Source organism: Sorex araneus, chromosome 3 (genome assembly GCF_027595985.1).
Source record: "Sorex araneus isolate mSorAra2 chromosome 3, mSorAra2.pri, whole genome shotgun sequence".
NCBI classification, from domain to species: Eukaryota; Metazoa; Chordata; class Mammalia; order Eulipotyphla; family Soricidae; genus Sorex; species Sorex araneus.
The window spans coordinates 73,460,453-73,480,507 of NC_073304.1; the positions used below are offsets into that span (position 1 = coordinate 73,460,453).

Below are 20,055 nucleotides of genomic sequence, written 5' to 3' on the forward strand. Positions count from 1 at the left end.
ATGTTAAAGCCTTTAATTATTAATTTTTATTTAGTTATTAAATAAGTATAATTTAATTTAGTTAAGCAGAATTCAGGAGGCATGAGACATCTCCAGTGGTTCTTAGCCAACCACACCATTGGTCCAATGTGAGACCTGAGAATATGGTGTTACTTGGGTCTTGCGGTGATGGAGATCATCAAGGTAATTGCAGCAGTGCTCAGTGGTCTCCATGGATACACCCAGTGATGCTCCAGAGTCCATCAGAGATCAAACTGGGGTTTGCTACATGCAAGGCATGCACCTTAACCCCTGTACTATCTCTTCAGCCCTGAAATATTTTACATGCATCATGACAAACTGAATCCAAAGCCCTTCTCAAGACTATTGTATTTAAGTACTTAATTGGGGTATATAACTGTCACTGTCACTGTCATCCCATTGCTCATCAATTTGCTTGAGTGGGCACCAGTAACGTCTCCATTGCGAGACTCATTGTTACTGTTTTTGGCATATCGAATACGCCACGGGGTAGCTTGCCAGGCTCTGCCTTGCGGGCAAGATACTTTCGGTAGCTTGCTGGGCTCTCTGAGAGGAGCAGAGGAATTGAACCCAGGTCGGCCAGTGTGCAAGGCGAAGACCCTACCTGCTGTGCTATCACTCCAGCCCAAGGAATATAACACATATAAAAATTATTGAAATCTAAATTTAGAGTTGAAATTGATATTACAAAGTCAATGCCAAGGTAACTGTGACCCAGGTCAAGAAGTCCCAAAGTGAGAGTGATAAAGGTCAGTGTCAGTATGCAGCTTATTTCTGTAGTGATGGGGTCTTGCTTTGTCTTAAAAACCATACAGAGAGACTGAAAAACTCTGAAAAACCATACTCTGAAAAACTATACACAAAGATGGGGCATTGATCAAGCCCCAGGTATCCTTGGTTGAGGATTACTTCTGTTTCCTGCTCACCCCTGGACTTTGAGGGGCACATAGTCCTGGAGGAAGCAGGTACTAAGGAACCATCAGTGGGCACTGCCCAAAGCTGCTAATGAGCTTCCATCACCCCTTTCTGCTTTCCCTTCAGCGTTGGTCAGTGTTTGTTCTAGGTTGCTCACCTATGGGATGACCTAGATCAAGGATGACAAATGATATGCAGGTATACAAAGGTTGAAAACCAAAGTTCTGTCGCAGAGGTTACAACCAACTGCTGGTCTGTGGACCAGTGTGTAGACAAGTGCCAGGCTACAGCTGTACAAAATGCTGAAGAACGCTCATCTAGACTTTAATCTTTGAGGTGTTTGATCCCCTGCTGATCAGATACTTGGCCAGGGATCCTAGCAGCAACATTAATCATAGTGTAAATTGGGGGAGGGGGTATGACAAGAGAAAACACTAATTGATAGTTCTATGCTCTGTTTTATTTTGGGATGTTCTTGATTATTTCATATTCTGATTATTTTGAACTTACAGTGTGAACTTAGAGGCTCATCATTAACACAATTGTTCCAACAGGGTGGCGCCAAGCCACATGGGTCTTCTACTCCGAGAGGACAGCCTGAACTTTAAGTTCACACCCTCAGAGGTGGGAGGAGAAGCCAGCCACAGCGATCATCTCTCCTGAGATATAGCCAGCGTCGGGGGAGCAGAGGAAGGACACGAGTCCTGAACAGTCCTCGGGCACCCCCAATCTGCAGGGGAAGAAGATGCTGAGATAAGACCTTCTATTCCTTATCCTGGGCCCCTGTATGGTGATTTGAAGTCATAACCCTTGTGGCAATAAGGGAAAGCAATGGATGGAGATGGTCTTTGGTTCTGATCACAGTCCTGGGGAACCATCAGAGCTCAGAAAGGGGGAAGAAACACAAGGGCAAACGGGATGTTTGAAGTCAGGTTACTCCAGATCTATGAAGGACACCACCTTGCCCACAACCTACCTCTGGACTGCTTCTCTTTCTTTTGTGGCGTTCCAAGTGGCTGGTTCATCAGAGAGCTAAAGGACAGACCAATAGTCAGTGCTACTCAGACACTTCCCTGGAGGCCATATCCCATGGGCCTGACCCTCAGGTGGTGTGACCCCATTTAAAGATGAAGCAGATGGGAGAACCTTCCCACAGAGAACTGGCCCCCGTTCTTCCCTCTATTGAGAAGAGGTTGGTAAATCCCAAAGTTGTGGATAAGAGTCTAGTAGGGATGAGGTTGAGACTGCGACTCAGATTAAAGAGTTCAGATCTCTTTAGCAGGGTCTTTCCAGGGACAAGTTGGGGAGGGGATGAGTATGGGTACGGGCCCAGGAACTGTCTTTGGGTCTCACAATTTGACTAAATTCTGTCTTGATGAGTCCTGGTACTATGCAGTTCACACGGATGTTCTTTGGTGCCAGTTCCTTGGCCAGGGTTTTGGTGAGTCCTAGGACGGCAGTTTTACTGATGTTATAGACTCCTAGGTCCTATGGAAAGAAAAAGAGGTAGATAAATAGATTAGGATTGGTGGCAAGGGAGAGATATTGGTTTCTCCTGGGTTCTGCTTGAATATCCTTTCCAGTAAAGGTACCTCCAGGTCTGAAATTAGAACTGCCGTACCATCCAACAATCTCATCTGTGGGTGTCTATCCAAAGAATATGAAATCATTAACTCAGGAAGTTATACCCACCCCAGGGTTATTACAGCATTATTTATAGTAGCTAAGTTATGATAACAACTAGTGTGTCTTGTTGAAATGTGATTGCCTAAAGAAGATGTGTCATGTATAGACAATGGAATAGCTTTTTAATAGCTGAATAAGATTCAGCTATTAAAAAGATGAAAACTTGCCATTTTCTGCAAAGTGAAAAGAAATTGAAGGGATAATGTGAAGTAAAATAACTCAGAAAGAGAAAGAAATAGTGGATAACAGCACCTAAGTGTGCAATATAAATAAATAAAATTGATGAGCAGGGGGGAAAAAGCAGTGGATACTGACAAGAAAACAAATGCTACAAGAGTAAGAAGGTGGGAACAGGAGAAAGAGTAGAGGGGCCTTACGGGAGGGCTGTGGGTATTAAATATTAAGTTTTTCCTGAAAATTAAAAATATACCACTTCCAGATCAAATATGGGAGGTAATGTTGAGGAAATAGGGAGAGTAGTCTCCACTAATTGCACTGTGTATTCTTTCTTTTTTTATTATTTATTTTATTTTTAAATTTTTTTTTATTGTTTTGCTTTTTGGGTCACACCTGGCAATGCACAGGGGTTACTCCTGGCTCTGCACTCAGGAATTACTCCTGGTGGTGCTCAGGGGAACCATATGGGATGATGCTGGGATTCGAACCCGGGTTGGCCGCGTGCAAGGCAAACGCCCTACCCGCTGTGCTATCGCTCCAGCCCCTGTATTCTTTCTTAATATCATTAATTGTTGGAAAAAGTAAGAGGTGTGAGTGATAACAATCACTTTTGCATATGGGTAATTCTGAGGAAAGTATTATCAAAGCTTGGGTATTGGGGCTGGAGAGATAGCACAGCGGGTAGGGCGTTTGCCTTGCACGCGGCCGACCCGGGTTCAAATCCCAGCATCCCATGTGGTCCCCTGAGCACAGCCAGGGGTAATTCCTGAGTGCAGAGCCAGGAGTAACCCCTGTGCATCGCCAGGTGTGACCCAAAAAGCAAAAAAAAATAAAAATAAATAAATAAAGAAAATCTAAATTAAAAAAAAAAAAGCTTGGGTATTTTTCCTTTCTTTCTTTCTTTTTTTTTTTTTTTTGTATTTTTTGGGTTATACCCAGCGATTCTCAGAGGTTGCTCCTGGCTCTGCCCTCAGAAATTACTCCTGGTGGTGCTCGGGAGACCATATGGGATGCTAGAGATCAAGCCTGGGTCAGGTGTGTGCAAGGCAAACATCCTTTGCTGCAGCCCCAAACCTTGGGTATTTCTGTGCATCTAATTTTCCAGATAAAATGGAGCAATCTCATGGGGCTGGAGTGATAGCACAGCGGGTAGGGCGTTTGCCTTGCACGTGGCTGACCCGGGTTCAAATCCCAGCATCCCATATGGTCCCCTGAGCACTGCCAGGGGTGATTCCTGAGTGCATGAGCCAGGAGTGACCCCTGTGCATTGCTGGGTGTGACCCAAAAAGCAAAAAAAAAAAACAAAACCAAAAAAAACCCAAAAAATAAAATGGAGCAATCTTCCTCTTGCTCAACCTCATGCCACGGAAAATTACACTTTTTTTTTTTTAATGATGGGGAGGGAACACAGGACCTCACACAAGAAAGACAAGTACTCTGCCACCGAATCCCCCATTTAACACCCTCCCCTAAGCAGTCATACTTACAGTAACTGGGTTATAGGCTGTGATTGAGGAGACCAGGATCACTGAGCCTTGCCTGGAAGAGAGAGATGGAGAAGGGTAAGAGTGTGTGTGTGTGTGTGTGTGTGTGTGTGTGTGTGTGTGTAGGGGTGGTAGTGATAGTGGGGAATATGTGAATTGAAGGTAGAGACCTGTGTCTGTGGCTGAATCTAGAGGGAGAAAACAGCATTTGAGAGGGAGAGACACTCTTTTGGACTTAGAGGACAAAAATATTTCCCTTTTTAAAAATATTTATTTAGTTATTTGCTTTTTGTGTCACACCCGGTGATGCTCAGGGGATACTCCTGGTTAAGCGCTCAGGAATTATTCCTGGCGGTGCTCAGGGGACCATATGGGTTGCTGGGGATCGAACCCGGGTCGGCCGTGTGCAAGGCAAACGCACTCCCCACTGTGCTATCACTCCAGCCCTCCCCTTTTTAAAATAGGTATTCAGTGATATAAATCTATGTGCTTTGAGTGTCATTTGTTTTTGTAAGAAAATCTGTCTATCACCATAGAGAAGTTAGTTATAGAGAAGAGCCAGTTTTCCATATCTTTTTAGTTTTGGTAAATTATATCATCTTAAAGAATTTACCTGTTTTCTTGAAATTTTAGGTTATACCTGATGTAAAAGACCTTTCAGGCATTAGTGCTCTCTTATTGCTCTTTTAATATCTTCAGGATTTATAATGATCTCCTCTACTTTTATTCTCAATATTGAATACTAGTATCTTATCTTTCCCCATTCCCCTTGATCTTACCCATGTTAAATTTTTTAAAAATGCAACTTTTTTGAAAAGTAAATTATTGGTTTTCTTGATCCCTATATTTAATTTTTCTTTTAAAAATAATATTTTTTATTTATTTTATTGAATCACCATGGGATACAGTTACAGACTTACAAACTTTCATGATTCGTTTCAGCCATACAATGATTGAGGCCCCTTCTTTCCACCAGTGTCCATTCTCCACAACCAACGATACCAGTATCCCTCCCACCACCTCAGCCTTTCCCACCCCCTGCCCCTGTGGCAGGCACATCCCCTCTTACTCTCTCTTTCTCCTTTTGGGTTTTATGATTTGCAATACAGTAATACCAAGAGGCCATCATGTTTGTCCCATAGTCTACTTTCAGCATAGGCCTCCCTTTCCGAGTGACCCTTCCAACCATCTTTTACTTCTCTATCCCAGCTGCCTTTTCACCCAGCATGTGTGGCTGGCTTCCAAGCCATGGTGCAATCCTCCTGGCCCTTATCTCTACTGTCCTTAGGTGTTAGTCTCCTATTAGGTTACTTTATATTCCACAAATGAGTGCAGTCATTCTATGTCTGTCCCTCTCTTTCTGATCAATTTCATTTAGCATGATATTCTCCATGTCTATCCACTTATATGCAAATTTCATGATTTCATCATTTCTAACAGCTGCATAGCATTCCATTGTAATACTTTTTTTAATGGTAGTTTAAGTAACATGATTACACTAGTGTTAACTTCCATAGTTTGGGTAAGCATAGTTACTGCTACTTTACCACTACTAAAATGTCCAAGGTGGGGAGAGTTTTAGTTTTCTATTATTTTCTGCTCTTTATAATTTAATTTCTCCTACCTTCTTTTCATTTACATTTCCTTCTGTACATTCTAGTTTTTATTTTATATTGAAAATGATATAATATTTTGTTCACTATTATCTACAATCTCTGAGATACATTTATTTTATTGCTGGTAAAGAGGATCTAAAATGTGGATTGTGGGAATGGAGAGATAGTGTAGCAGGTAGGATGTTTACCTTGCACATGATTAATCCAGGTTTGATCCTCAGCACCCAACTTGTCCCCTGAACCCTGACAGAAGTGAACCTTGAGCACAGAGCAAGGAGTTAGCCCTGAACACAGACCAGTGTAGCATGGAAACAAAAACAATAAAATATGGATTCTATGCACAGGAGATGAGCTGAGCACATTTTGTACAGTGTTATAAATAACTGTACACTTTGTACAGTTTTATCTATGCTGCTGCAAATTTCTTGACTCTTAGCTTTTAATAGAATTAAAACTTTTCTACAATTATAAGCTTGGTCAACAGAAATGAAAAACTTGATAAAACATGAAGTTGGATCTGAATAATTGCATTGTTTCTTTGTTATAGTTTTTCCTTTTCTTTTTTAAAAGTCAGTCAGACCACACAGTGTTTTCTGATTGCTTTGTATGAGCAAAATTTGAAATATTTTCTCTTTGGAGAACATTTTTTTTGCTGATGACAAAAAATAGCTTCCCATTAGGAATAACTTAAATAATTTCACTTTCACATTAAAATCTGGAGCTCTTAAATCCCTTCAATATTTTTGGACCATTATAATAAAATTCTGACTCTTTTGAGTGTAGGATAGTATTGTTGTCCTAAATTTTATCATGTTTTAAAATTTTGGACCACACCTGGAAAGCTCAGGGCTTACTCCTGGATCTGTGCTCAGGGATCACTCCTAGTGAGGGTCAGGGGACCATATGTAGCCAGGGATTGAACCGGGGTGAGCCATATACAAGGCAAGTGCCTTACCCACTTTACTATCACTCCGATCCCACTTGTCTTAATTTCTTAAGATGATGTTTATCTCATTAATTTTCTTTTATAAAACAAAAATTTTAGGGATCTAAACCTCCTCCTAAATATTACTTGTATGTATACTTGTTTGTATATTCACATACTTGACTGCATGTGATTAAGAACATTCACTGAGCTGGGGAGAAGATGTTATAGCCTGCTTGGTGTTCAGGGAATAATTTGGGGGTGTGGAGGAAGGAAACAGGAAGTGAACAGAAAATACTGACACTTCACCTAAAAGGAAGACTTCTAGAATGGCAGTAGGAGTTGTACAGAAGTCCTCTCAAGTGAAAAAACTGTAACTGATTAATAACCAAAACCAAGAACACTACTTTTAAAGAAAACCTTAAGTCTCTGGAAGTGGTCTATAGGACGTATGGTAATAACGCTGAAACAGTCACTGTCACTGTCATCCCATTGCTCATCAATTTACTGGAGCAGGCACCAGTAACGTCTCTATTGTGAGACTTGTTGTTACTGTTTTTGGCATATCAAATATCCCACGGGTAGCTTCTGCAGTGCGGGCGAGATACTCTCGGTAGCTTGCTAGGCTCTCTGAGAGGGTGGAGGAATCGAACCCGGGTTGGCCGTGTGCAAGGTGAATGCCCTTCCCGCTGTGCTATTGCTCTGGCTGAAATAGTCAAGAAAAATCTGCTAAATCTTAGCAAGATTGCTATGACCCCAATGAGTGTGCTCTTGTTAAGGCCACTGGTGTCTTCCATATGACTCAACCCAATTCTCAGCTCCCATTTTCATCTGACTTGACCTGTCAGCAGTGTTAAACAGTTGCTCTCCCTTCCCACCATGAAATGCTTCCTTATACTTTCCAGGTTCCTAGCTTCCCTCCTTCCATGTGTGTTTCTTGTTCTCAGTCTGCTGCACTGGTTCCCCAGAACTCCTTCTTAAGTTTCTTGCCCCTTTTTATCTACACCTGCTTCCTTGATGATCTTGTTCAGATTGACTTCAATAATCACACAGCTGCTACTGGCTTTCAAAATCATATCTCCAGGACAAACTGCAAACTCATAACATACTGCTCGAGATCTCTAGGGTCTAAAGCTCTCTTTAAATCTTTGGAATTTCTTGGAGGAGTGTCTATCATTTATGGTGGGTCCCTCAGAGCAAATGACTCAGGGACAGAGTCACATCAGAAAGTTGAACATTCTTTCTAGATTCGAGGGTGGGGTTGGGACCAAGTGAAATCAGACTGACGTCAGAGAGGGAGACAGTAGGGGACTGAGTGCCTTTCCCCCAGGCCATGAATTGAGCCAGTCTAGGCAATGACGCCTTAACAAAAACTTTGGCCACCAAAACTGGGATGAGCTCCTGGGGTGAGCAGTCTCTGCAGTAGCAATGTGGTCGCCTGGTCAATGCCAGGAGGGTAACCGGATCTGGAAGATAGAAAACTTGACATCTGGAATTTTTCTAGTTCTAGATTGTCTCACACATCTGTTCCTTTGGCTGGTTCTAATTTACATGCTTTCATTAAATAAAAGGCTGGAGCAATAGCACAGCGGTTGGGCGTTTGCCTTTTGGCTGACCCGAGTTCGATTCCTCTGCCCCTCTTGGAGAGCCCGGTAAGCTACGGAGAGTATTGAGCCGCATGGCAGAGCCTGGCAAGCTACCCGTGCGTATTGGATATGCCAAAAACAGTAACAATAAGTCTCTCAATGAGAGACGTTACTGGTGCCCGCTCAAACAATCATTAAATAAAATAAATAATCCTAAGAATAGTTTAAATGGGGCTGGAACATGGCTCACAGGGCTGGGGCATATTGCATGCAGGAGACCTGGGTTTGAACCCTGGCACTATATGGCCCACCGAGAGTAACAACTGGGAATAACCCATAAACACAGAGCTGGGGCAACCTCTGAGCACTGCTGGGTGTGCCTCACCTGCAAAAGAGTTTATATATATATATATATGCATATGTACATGTATATATTCCTTATGCTTCAATTATATATTCTAATATAAATTCTAAGAAACACATAAATGGTGTTTTGTAAAGTGTTTTTTTTTGGGGGGGGCATAGAGACAACTCAAAAGCAATTGCGTTTGCAGATTTTAATATTCAAGTCCCCAAGTTTGATCTCACCCCATCTCTGACAGGTACTGCTCTGGTGGCCTTCAGCAATGCTGTCCCCAGAATGAACTCTAGGGGCCAGTTGATGGAATCACTTAGTGGCCCCAGCGCCCGCCCCCCCAGCATTACTTGGGCACATCCCCCTCCAAAACTTTCTTTTTGTTTTTGGGACTGGAATGATAGCATAGAAAGTAGGGCATCTGCCTTGCATTCAGCGATCAGGGTTCCATCCCTGGGATCCCCTGAGTCCCCTGTTCTCTCCGGGATTGAACCCTGAGCACAGAGCCAGGTGTAAACTCAGAGCACTGGCAGGTGCGCCCTTTTTTCCCACGGCCTCTTGCCCAAAATAAAACAAAGCAAAAGAAATCTCAACAAACAAAACATTTTTTTTTTTTGATTTCTGTAGTCAGAGAAGCTTGTCTGTATTTCAATCACTTAAAGTTTGTTAGACTTGCATTATGGCCTATTTTATCATCAGGCTTCTGATAAATATTCTCACTGTACTGAAAGAGAATATACACTCTGCAGTTGTTGGTATCTTTTCTAAATCTATTCCCTAGGCTAGGCTGCCAATCATGTTGTTTTAGTTCCATTTTCTGTACTGGCTCTTCTTGAGAGAGGGGTTCACTTGCCTTAATGAGCTGCCCTACTGAAGGTGGACAAGGTCCTGTTGGAATGTGGACTTGTTTGCTTTCTTTTGCATTTATTTGTGCCAAAGTCTTCCTTATGTGTTTGGAAGTTTTTTTTCCCAGTGTATAGAGAGTAATTACAATTTTTATGTCTATTCAACGAATCAATGCTTTTGATATTGTGAAACAGATGTTTTTTTCTTTAGCAATGTTTTTGGCTAAATGTCTTTTCTTTGATTAGAATTTGCATACCATGTTTTTTATTATTATTTTTCAGCCTTTAGAATAAAAAATACATATTTCTTTTGTATAGAACATGTCAATCGTTGCATCTTAAATGTAAACACTATTTTTATTTCTTTGGCCCTCAACTGCTATTACTTCTACAATAAATGGTTAAAATTGTTAGTATAGTATGTCTTTTTCATTATTATTTCCATCTTAGATTTTCATCAGAGATCATTTTTCTTCAGCTTAAAGTTCACCAGAGATTTTTTTAAAGTGACGGTTTCCTGATAGTGAACTCCTTGCTTTCATTTGTCTGAAAATGTTATTACTTTGTTCTAATTCTTGAAAGATATTTTATAGGTGATAAATCTGGCTAGCTCTATTTCTTTGAAGGTAATCTCTAGCTCCTCTCTGGTTGCTTCTGGCATCATTTTTTCCCCCTTTGTGCTTTGATATTTTTCATGATGATTGTTAGATTCATCATGTGACAAGTTGAAGTTTTTTTTTCTTTTTGGGTCACACCCGCTGATGCACAGGGGTTACTCCTGGCTCACGCACTCAGGAATTACTCCTGGCGGTGCTCAGAGGACCATATGGGATGCTGGGAATCGAACCTGGGTCAGCCACATGCAAGGCAAATGCCCTACCAGCTATACTATTGCTCCAGCCCCGACGAAGTATTTTTTTAAATGTGTGGTTCTTGTGGATTCAACCCAGGTCTTCTGGAGTAAGGTATGCAGTTTACCATACCTAGTTCCATGTTTAGGTATAGAGTCAAAAAATGTTCTGGTTGATAGTTGCACTTCTTAGATGTGGGTATTACTATCTTAGAATTTCTCAGGTCATTCTTCTCTGTTTTTTATATATGTGAATTTGACTGGTGTAATTTTCTTGCTATTTTCTCCATGCTTCTTAGCATCTCTATCATCTTTCCATTTTTGTTTTACATTCTAGAATATTTTCCTTAATTTGATTTTTTACTTTCCAATATTATTTGTGGCCATAAATATTTGTTTTTTTTTGTTTTTATTTTTGAATTTTGGACTACACCTGGTAGTGTTCAGGTCTTACTCCTGGCTCTGTGTTCGGGGATCACTCTTAGCGGGCTCAAGGACCAGGTGGATTGCTGGGGATCAAACTCGCAAGTGCCCCACCCACTGTACTATCGCTCTGACCCAATCATATTTGTTTTTAAGCCTATTTGCTATTCTTAAATTTCAATAATTATTTAAAATGTCTAGTATTCTGTTCATTTATATTTTAAGTTGTTTGCTTGGTCAATCCTTATACTTCTTTTAAAATCATATTTTCTAATTTTATTTTATTTACTAAAAACATTTATTTTATAATTTGTGCTAGATAATTCAGAGTTTAGAGAACTTGTGGGTCTATATCTGTTGTCTGTGGTTTATGCTAATTTTTGCTTCTGGTATCCTGTTTTATGATTTTTCTCCTGTATATTGATTTTACTTTAATATATGTTTTGGAAGAACTACTTGAAGCCTGGGATTAAGGTAGATTATTTAGAGATTTGTTTTTGCCTTTGTGAAGCACCTGAGGCCAGTGTTTGTCTGGAATAACTTTAAATTAAATTTTTGAGTATGTGTGTGTGGGGGGGGGAGGGGAGGTGGGGAAAGGAGAGAGATTTGAATGATCTAAGTAACAAAAATTTAAATTGCAAATCTCCATGATTTCATCTTGGGTACAAATCCTCAGCCACATATCTCCCCCCTGATGGCTCTAATTTTGAAATAGTTCCCTTAACAGTCTTCTAGGATTCTATTTTTAGTTCTCTTTATCATTAAAGGGATAATTATTTGGCATCCCATCCTCATGACTAGAGGTCCCCAACCTGAACTTCTGTCCTGGGAAGTTATAGAAACAGAAACCAAATGCTATGTTATTTTTTTTAAAGGAATTTGGAAAACAACAGTAGGGAAGCACTTTGCAGTGCTCTTTCTTCCAAGGGCTCCCACTTTCACTTAGTATTTTGGTTTTTAACTTAAAAAAATTTTTTTTAGCTTTTTTGCTGACTACTGCTCTTAAGATAGGTAATAAATCCAATAGCTTTCTTCTGAATTTAAGGGATTTGCCTCTGATTCATTGTGCCCTAGGGACTGCTTTCATTCCTCCTAGTTAATGTTCTTTTAAAAAAATTATTGTTTCTTAAAACTTAGAGGGTTGGATCAAATATGTTCAGGATTATAAAAATACATGATTGTCCCGCTTAAGATTTACCTTAAAGTCCAAATGTCTGGTGTTAATAATTTCCTTATTTCTTTTTATGTGGATGTGTTCTTTCATTCTCCAGGTTCATCAGATTGTTCTCTGAAATGTCTCTAAGCCTTTTATCACTTTTAACCCCATTTTTGCCCTCTCATGCACTCTTACCTACTTCCCTAAATTCTAACAATCCTTCAGGGTCCAACTTAAGTGGATTTTCTTTTATGAACTCCTACCTTGTCTATAAAGTTGGAAAAAGAAATCTTTTACTTGTCCAGGTCCTGGAACTAGGAATAATAGTAGTGATAACACCATTCACAGTGTCAATATTATTATAACATTATTAATCTCAATATATCAAGATACCATTATTTAACAATATATTAATATGTAAATATAGAATATGAGCATTAACCACTATACATATATCACATCACATAATATATAATCCATTAGGTTATGTTATATAATAATTTTGCATCATAAATATTAAAACCAAATTGTTATTATATACTTATATTTATGGTGCTGAAGAATGTGTGTTCTGATAATATTCATTTTAAGATTATGCTCATTATTAACTATAGAAAATATGCATAGTTTTACAATGTTCACATTGTTTGGTCCTTGACATATTTAATCATGTCAATTCATCTTTGCAACAAACTTCCACTGCCATGTTTGCACTTACCTAGAGAAGAAAGCTCAAGGAGTTAGTTAATTGCGTGGTAGCTAGTGGCGGAGCATAAAGAATGGGGTCATAGAGAACTTGGAGGAAAACTGTTGAGACAACGGACAACTTCTGCTGATGAGACTGGTAAACTAGAGACGGAAAAACTCCCAGGACACAGCCAGATGTCTCCTGCTCATGAATAATGTGGGTCTCTGGGAGAGTATTGGGGAACACCCTACTCATTGAGGCTAGTGGCAAAGTACTCCCAGCTCTCCTAGTTAGAAAGGAGCTGGTCTCTATCCACTGGGCCTGCTGCAGAGAAGCTGATGCTCTGGCTGCTGCCTAGCAGGGGTGGCAAGGTGGCAGGGTTAGGAAGAGGCAGGGCAAGAGCAGAGTGGGACGATGCTTGTGACTGCTCCCGTGACGGGCAGGCTGTGTGTGTTAGCAGGATTCTGTGCCCTGAGCTGCTACAGCCCCAGAGAGCACTGTCTGTCCCCGAGGCCAGCCCTCAGCACCACTCTCTGTGGCTCTTATCCTGGTCCAAATGCCCTGGGTACATTTTAGCAAAGAACGGGACTGTCCCGGGCAGAATGCTGCGGCTGGTGTTTCTGACTCAGCGTGCGAGGGGGAAACTCACGGGTCTGATTTTATAGACTCTCTGCCACTGGTTCCCAGGGGCAAGGTCTAAGTCCCCTCAGTCCCCTTCGCTCAGCTCTCCACCCCACGGTAGACACCAAAGACTGCTCCCACCCGCTTCCAGGCTCTCACCCCCTCTTCTCCATGTGGGGCAGCAGCTGGCTCAGCAGCAGAGCTGGGGACTTCACGTTCACATGCAGGATCTGGAATCAGAGCAGGTGTGAGCAGGGGAGGAAAAATGAGTGTGTGGGTCTCACCCGAGTCTCTGCATTAGAAGAGGTGTGACGGTCTTTGACAAAGGCAAGTAGGGTCAGTACTGGCTTGATCTGACAGCCATGGGGGTGAGGGGTCCTGAGGGTGCAGGAGTGTGGGGTTCAGGTTGAGCTCTCAAGTCAGGATTCTTGTGTCTCCAAGGGCCTTGGATGAAAAAAGAATGTTCTGGTTGGGTTGGGAACGCACCTACCAGCTGAGTGCATGGAGACCTTCTTGTGGGATAAACTACATATGCCCACGTAGATATGCTACATCCTAAGCTCAGGATATCAGAAACTAACCTGATGGAAAAGAGGATCCTTGGGGATATGGTCAAGAGGAAATCACACTGTAGTAAGATGGGCCTAACCCAGTGTGGGTGCTGGCCTGATGAAGGAGGAAGCTGAACACACACATACACACACACACACACACACACACACACACTCACATACCTTCTTAGACGTGTACCCCATGTACATGTAAACCCATATCACGCCTCCTCCCATGAGCACACACACACACTCACATGTGCACTCATACCTGTGTACACACAGAGTCATGCACAAATTCACACACATGGCTCCCATAGCTTGTGGGGAAGCCGGGAACAGGTTCTCTCAGAAAGGTTTCAGGTGCTCAGAGATCTCTTCCCAAGCCTTGGTCTCGGACACCTGACCTCGAAAAATTGTCACCCACATTTCTGCAGTTCAGGCCACCTAGATGATGTTACTCAGTCAAGGTGCCCTTGGAAGTGAGGCCGACTGCATCTCAGGTACAGAGCTCTGGTGCTCGCACCCCTGGGCGAGGCAGAGAGCCCGGCTGTGCTCTGGGCCACACTTGGAGGGATAATTTGGGTGCATGTTGGATATTCCCTGCAGACCGGGGGTTCCTGCAAGGTAGGCTAGAATTGCATTAGACAATCATACCCCAATCTCCTAGGATGGGGACAATGAGTCTGTGAGGAAGATGGGGCCGGGGGGAGTCATGTGGGACCTGAGAGAGGGAGAGAGGGTTCATGTGGCAGCCCTGATCCATGCTGGCTCTCTCTCCCATCTTACCTTGTCCCAGATCTGCTCACTGCTCCCCAGCGTACTTCCCACCAGGGGGTTTACCCCTGCCACACACACCAGGAAATCCACACCCTTGTTGTGTTCCAGGGCCTGTGGGGAGAAGGGGATACCAAGACCCAGGGTCAGGGGGCCCAATATGGGTCTGCTGTATGGGAGGTGATTCCTGCCATGAACCAGGGGCAAACCTGGTGCAAACCTGAGGGTTCCTGCCAAGAGAGGGGCAGTGTCCTTCTGGTTTAGGAACCAGCTCTGAGGGCCCAGGCAATGAGGGGTGGGATTTCTCCCTAGGCAACCCAAACACAGCTCCCATCTGTACTGTCTCCAGAAGCTCCCTTTCCCCTGGAAGCCTGTTCGCACATCAGAACTTCTTTCTCTGCAACCTCTCCTTCTCTACAATCCTCCATGGAGAACCTTCAAGGAGGGGCTGGCCTGGGGCTCCACAGGGCAGCTGTGGCTGGTTGTAATGGGCAAACCTCCTGCCCAGCACAGCCCTGGACCCTTTCCCAATGCTCTCCTCCTCCTCCTCCTCCTCCTCCTCCTCCTCCTCCTCCTCCTCCTCCTCCTCAGCACTTCCTTTCTTGGTCAGCTCAGGGAGGCTGGCTTCAGGGTGGGGTGGGGTGGCACCCAGCTGACTTGATTCAAATCATATTGCCCTCAGCCATTTCCCTCCACTGCGTCATCATCAGCAGAATCCCAGAGCTCTTCACCTTGGCCACCAGCCGCTCACGGTCCTCAGCCTTCCCCACGTGGCACACAGTACCCGTCACACTCAGACCCTCATCTTGTAGCATGGCCACGGCATGGTCCACGTTCTGCTGCTTCCGGCTGCTGATCACTACGTGGGCCCCATCTTGGGCGAGACGCCTGGCGGAAGCCAGGCCAATCCTGTCAGCGGAAAGGAAAGGATGTGACCAGTCCAGCTTGGGGTGGTGAAGTTCCACTTTCCTTTAATGCTGAGCTCCCTGAAATGAACTTCTGACAATCTAGAGACTCAATCTCACCTCCAGCTTTAACTAAGGATGATCAGAAACTTGGAGAAGGGAAAGAGAATTCATTGCTCATCAGTCCCTGGATAGCCCTTGATCCTGTATCCCTCAGAATGTGGCTTCCCCTCCTACTTAAACTATTACCGTGATGGGAGGCTTAGTTCCTCCAGGCTTCGGGGATTCCTGGTCTCATGTTGGACACACACAAAGCCACTGTTAGGAAATATGGGGCGTGAATCACACCAGACCACAAGAAGGGATCAACTGGATGGATTCTCCTGTCTCTTCCTGGTGGACACTCCCAGATTCATCATGCTCCCTAGACCTGGAGGACTTGGGAATTCAAGTCCAGGTGATGTGGGGAGCAGTGGAGATGTGGGAGAGCCCCATAGATAGACTGTCCTGGCTTTGTCACTCCTCTCTCCTGGCCCTCATGGTTCTCTTTAGGATCACATTCCAAAACAAATCATCAATACTAAATTCTAACAGGCTCTGCTTTGTGGGGACCACAGACAATAGGTCAATGGAATCTAAACACACTCCCAGATTCCCAGATCCTCCAAAAGTTGCTTTCACCCCTTTGTGGATCCTGTGACCACGGCGACTTTGTTGGCAAATTTGAGGGTCCTAGTGGCTGTGCCTCTGGTACTCCTCAAGGAGAGGGGGATTTCAGACGTCAGGAGGTTCCTCCAAGTCCAAGTCAGGGGTTTATACATAGTGGTGTCTGTGTGGTCTTCCTCTAGTTGAATGGGGTCTTGGAAGCTTCTGGAAAGGGAGAATGGTTCCAATAAGCAGTGCCTGTAAGCATCTCTCAGGTTAGTGAGTACCACCTCCCATGGCAGACTTGAAACACATGATGGGGGATCAGCCCCCAAAGCTTAGCCTGTAGCTACTGCTCAAACCCTTCCATAATTTACTGGACATGAATGTTTTTTTTTCTTTTTGGGTCACACCTGGCGATGCACAGGGGTTACTCCTGGTTCTGTACTCAGGAATACTCCTGGCGGTGCTCGGGGGACCATATGGGATACAGGGAATCGAACCTGGGTCAGCCGCATGCAAGGCAAATGCCCTACCCGCTGTGCTATTGTTCCAACCCCCTGGACATGAATGTTTATCTACAAAATTCTTTTTGTTAAAAACCACCGGGAGTGGTATTTTTTAATCTAGGACCAAAAATCCTGACACATCCACACATGGATTCAACAAATATTTAGTCCACAAGACCCTCAGGATAACAGACAGGTTATTTATGTCTTTACAGGTTTGTTGTGAGAGGACTAATGTATATATCAAGTTGGGAAAGGGTTTTGTAAACTTTGGAGCACCTTTAGCATCTGCTCTCCTGCAGTTTTCTTAGGATTGCTGTGTTTCCTCATGCAGGGCCACGGGGCTGTCCCCTTAGTCTTTGCTTGTACCCCATCTCCATTTTGCAATGTCTTGATCTTACTGAATTCACTCCTCTATTTACAGAACTATCTTAGTGTTTAGTGGCTGGGCAGATCCTTTCTGACTCCCTCAAAGCTTCCTCATTGGTTCTATGTGACCTAGTGATCTCTGAACTTGCTCCTTTTCTCGTGCGCTTATTTCTCTTTTGGTTTTTGGATCATACCTGGCAATGCTTATGGCTGACTCCTGGCTCTGCACTCAGGAGAGCAGAGCCAGGAGCTAGAATTGCTCCTGGTGGTGCTCAGAGGACCATATGAGATGCTGGGGATTGAATCTGGATTGACTGGATACAAGGCAAGTGCCCTGCCCTCTGTACTATCTCTCTGGTCCCTAATTTGCTCCTTTTATGGTATTACTCTCACTCAGTCTGAGCAACTGTGTTATACTGATCTCTTCCAGCAGGTACCTGGACCCTATAGCTGTTCAATAGGTTTTTTTTTTGAGTGAATAAACATCTTGATTGAGATTGACTGCAGTGAAAGAAAAGATTTCTCAGGGGTCTCTTGGATACTGAGGGGTTAAAGTCCTTGGTCACATTCTCCCCCGTGTTCTCAGTTATACCTTGCTGTGTTTACTTAAAAGTAGCCATTCCTGAAAAAAAAGGTAGGTATCCCTGAGTCTGAGTGGCATGAGTTTTTGTATGCAGGGCAGATGTGTTTTCCTGATATTTAGGATTCTGAGTCTTTGCTCAAATCTCCACAAATCTATGGCTGTGAACTTACCTATTTACATAAAACCAATTCCCTTATTTAAGCACTTAAACTTTAGTAAATCTTAGGCAAATATCAAGGCAGAAAGTGCCATTCAAACAAACTCTATGCACAAATTTATACTCATTTTTTTTCTTTCTTAGAAATGTATCTCATATAATTTCTGCTCATTCATGATAGGTCCTTACCTCCCTGTAGTCAACAATTCAAACTAGATTAAAGAGTCTCTTCCTCCACTTAACTTTCTGTCAGTGTCATTCCAGGCAGTTTTATTCTTAGATCTCAAGGGTTTCATCTAGTCCAAGAACATAATCACTCTGTCTCCTTTGCCCAAACGTTTCTTAGTATTTTTGGCAAAGGAGAATCTGACTGGGGAAAGCAAAAGGTTATGCATTCTATGCCCTCTTCCTCACCCCACCCCCACCCAAGCTAATTTTTAGAGATAGAATGAAGAGAACAGCTCAGGTAATCAGAAGTCAAGCCCAAAAGGTAGAGAGAAACAGCATGAAGAGGGAGAAACTACAGAGTTTGGTTTTTGGAACATTAAGTATGACGAGGGAACAAGTAGAGATGAAGCTGGAGACTTAGCCCAAAGTGACAGGGTTGCAGACTGACATGGCCAAGTTTTGCCTTTAGAGGCAACTGTGAGGGTTGTGTGTGTGTGAGAGTTGTGTGTCATGTGTGTACATGAAGATATTTTTCTTGACAGCTAGGAGAGGTCTTTGTAGCAAGCAATACCAAGGTCCTATACCAATTGGACGCTATCAGGAAATAGATGACATATTCAAATTGAGTGATTTAAAGAGAATTCCACGATGTTTTTAGAGGCAAGGTGTAGGGAGAGTCCAATGGACAGTACAGTTCCCTGAAGCTAGCGAGGTGTCATTACCAGCTGGGCCTGAAGCAGTAGCAGAGGAAGTGGGTTACCCAACAAAGAGAAAGAAGGCTGAGCTGCCTGTTAGGAGCTACTGTGTCTGGGTCTCTGTTGGCTGGATGTAGTCTACACAGATCAGCCTCCAAGAGCATGGAATTTGGGAGAACTGCAGAGCAGGATATGGAAGAACAAGAGGAGGAGACTTGTTCGGGGCCTGGAGTAGCCAGATGTCAGTTGCAGAGAAGTTAGATTTGGGAAATATAACTTATTAAGGTTACCAGGCCTTGGTGTGAGATTGGCCATCCTCAAGATGAGAGGTAATCTTTTGCTTAGATCCCTGAAATGAATGGCAGTCTTTGAAATGTGAGCCTCAGGTTGGCCTACTATATTGGTGATATGTGAACTGGATCTGTTGAACAGGAAATGGAAGGATCGAGGGTCCTGGACAAGTATGTACCTCAGAGGTGTGAGGGACAATTTTATAGAGATCTGAGGACCTGGGACATATTGAAATAGGCATTCAACGATGAAGGACAATTAACATTTGGTACTTGATAGCCCTCTTTGGGTTTTGGAGCTAGCATATTCTATATACAGAGAAGGTGGTCACTGTTGAGTGAAGCTCAGAGTAAGCCTTTGAAACAGGCAAAGTGGTATAATCGGTCCTGTCAGAGTTCATAGGGTTACAGGCAGCTGTGCTGATATGGGAGTCTTGGGGGACCCCCAGCAGGGAGTCTCAAGCAGAACCCGAGGACTCTGGAGCCAGGGCACACTAAGTACAGGGCCTGGTGCGTGTAGAGACAGAACATCTGACCAAGGAATATTGAGTGATTGTGTGGTTAGAGCTGCCCTTCATAATGTGGATCTCGTCACTCATAGAGTTGGGGAGGTGTGGCAGGAGGGGCCACCAAGCGATCACGCAGGTCCATTCAGTCGCCCAAGTTAGACAAGTGGCTCCAACTCCCACATCACCTGCTCTGATGGCTTTGATGCTTCTCTTTCAGCTTTACTGTGGGGTCCCTGAAAGACAGCAGAAGAGGCAGTATTGTGACTCCAGTTTCTGAGTATATAGACATGATAAGTTGGTGTAAGTACAAACTGATGGTTGTGCTACAGTCTCACTTAGGAGTGACCCTGAAAGACAATGATAAAGGAAATTCCTGCCAATGGACAGAGCTCTGAGAAGCACTCCTGGCTTAACCGCTTTGGGGAGACAGAAAAATAGCCTGTGCTAAGGATAGTGTGTGGGATTTTCCCACACCAATAACTAATTCGAATGTCAATTGAGAAACCTAAAGTAATTCTGACATGAATTTCTCAGAGTTAAGGCAGATCT

General features: G+C 43.3%; 1 protein-coding gene across 1 annotated transcript; it reads right to left on the reverse strand.

Moving 5' to 3' along the window:
• Window positions 1-1,554: 1,554 nt before the first annotated feature.
• Window positions 1,555-16,402, reverse strand: LOC101545222 (dehydrogenase/reductase SDR family member 2, mitochondrial-like). Its single transcript, XM_055132898.1, has 8 exons — window positions 16,263-16,402; window positions 15,408-15,585; window positions 14,689-14,790; window positions 13,508-13,578; window positions 4,287-4,338; window positions 2,262-2,424; window positions 1,921-1,927; window positions 1,555-1,684 (listed from the first exon to the last, which is right to left on the reverse strand). The coding sequence occupies exons 1-8, from the start codon at window positions 16,400-16,402 to the stop codon at window positions 1,555-1,557; spliced, it is 843 nt and encodes a 280-aa protein (XP_054988873.1).
• Window positions 16,403-20,055: the final 3,653 nt, after the last annotated feature.

Excerpts from the sequence above, each read along its gene's own strand:
- LOC101545222 (XM_055132898.1), bottom strand. The coding sequence starts at position 16,402 with ATGTATAAACCCCTGACTTGGACTTGGAGGAACCTCCTGACGTCTGAA. Across the intron at positions 14,791-15,407 it reads GTGAGCGGCTGGTGGCCAAG|GCCCTGGAACACAACAAGGG; the intron begins GTGAAGAGCTCT and ends TTCTCCCCACAG. Across the intron at positions 2,425-4,286 it reads CAGCCTATAACCCAGTTACT|GACCTAGGAGTCTATAACAT; the intron begins GTAAGTATGACT and ends TTCTTTCCATAG.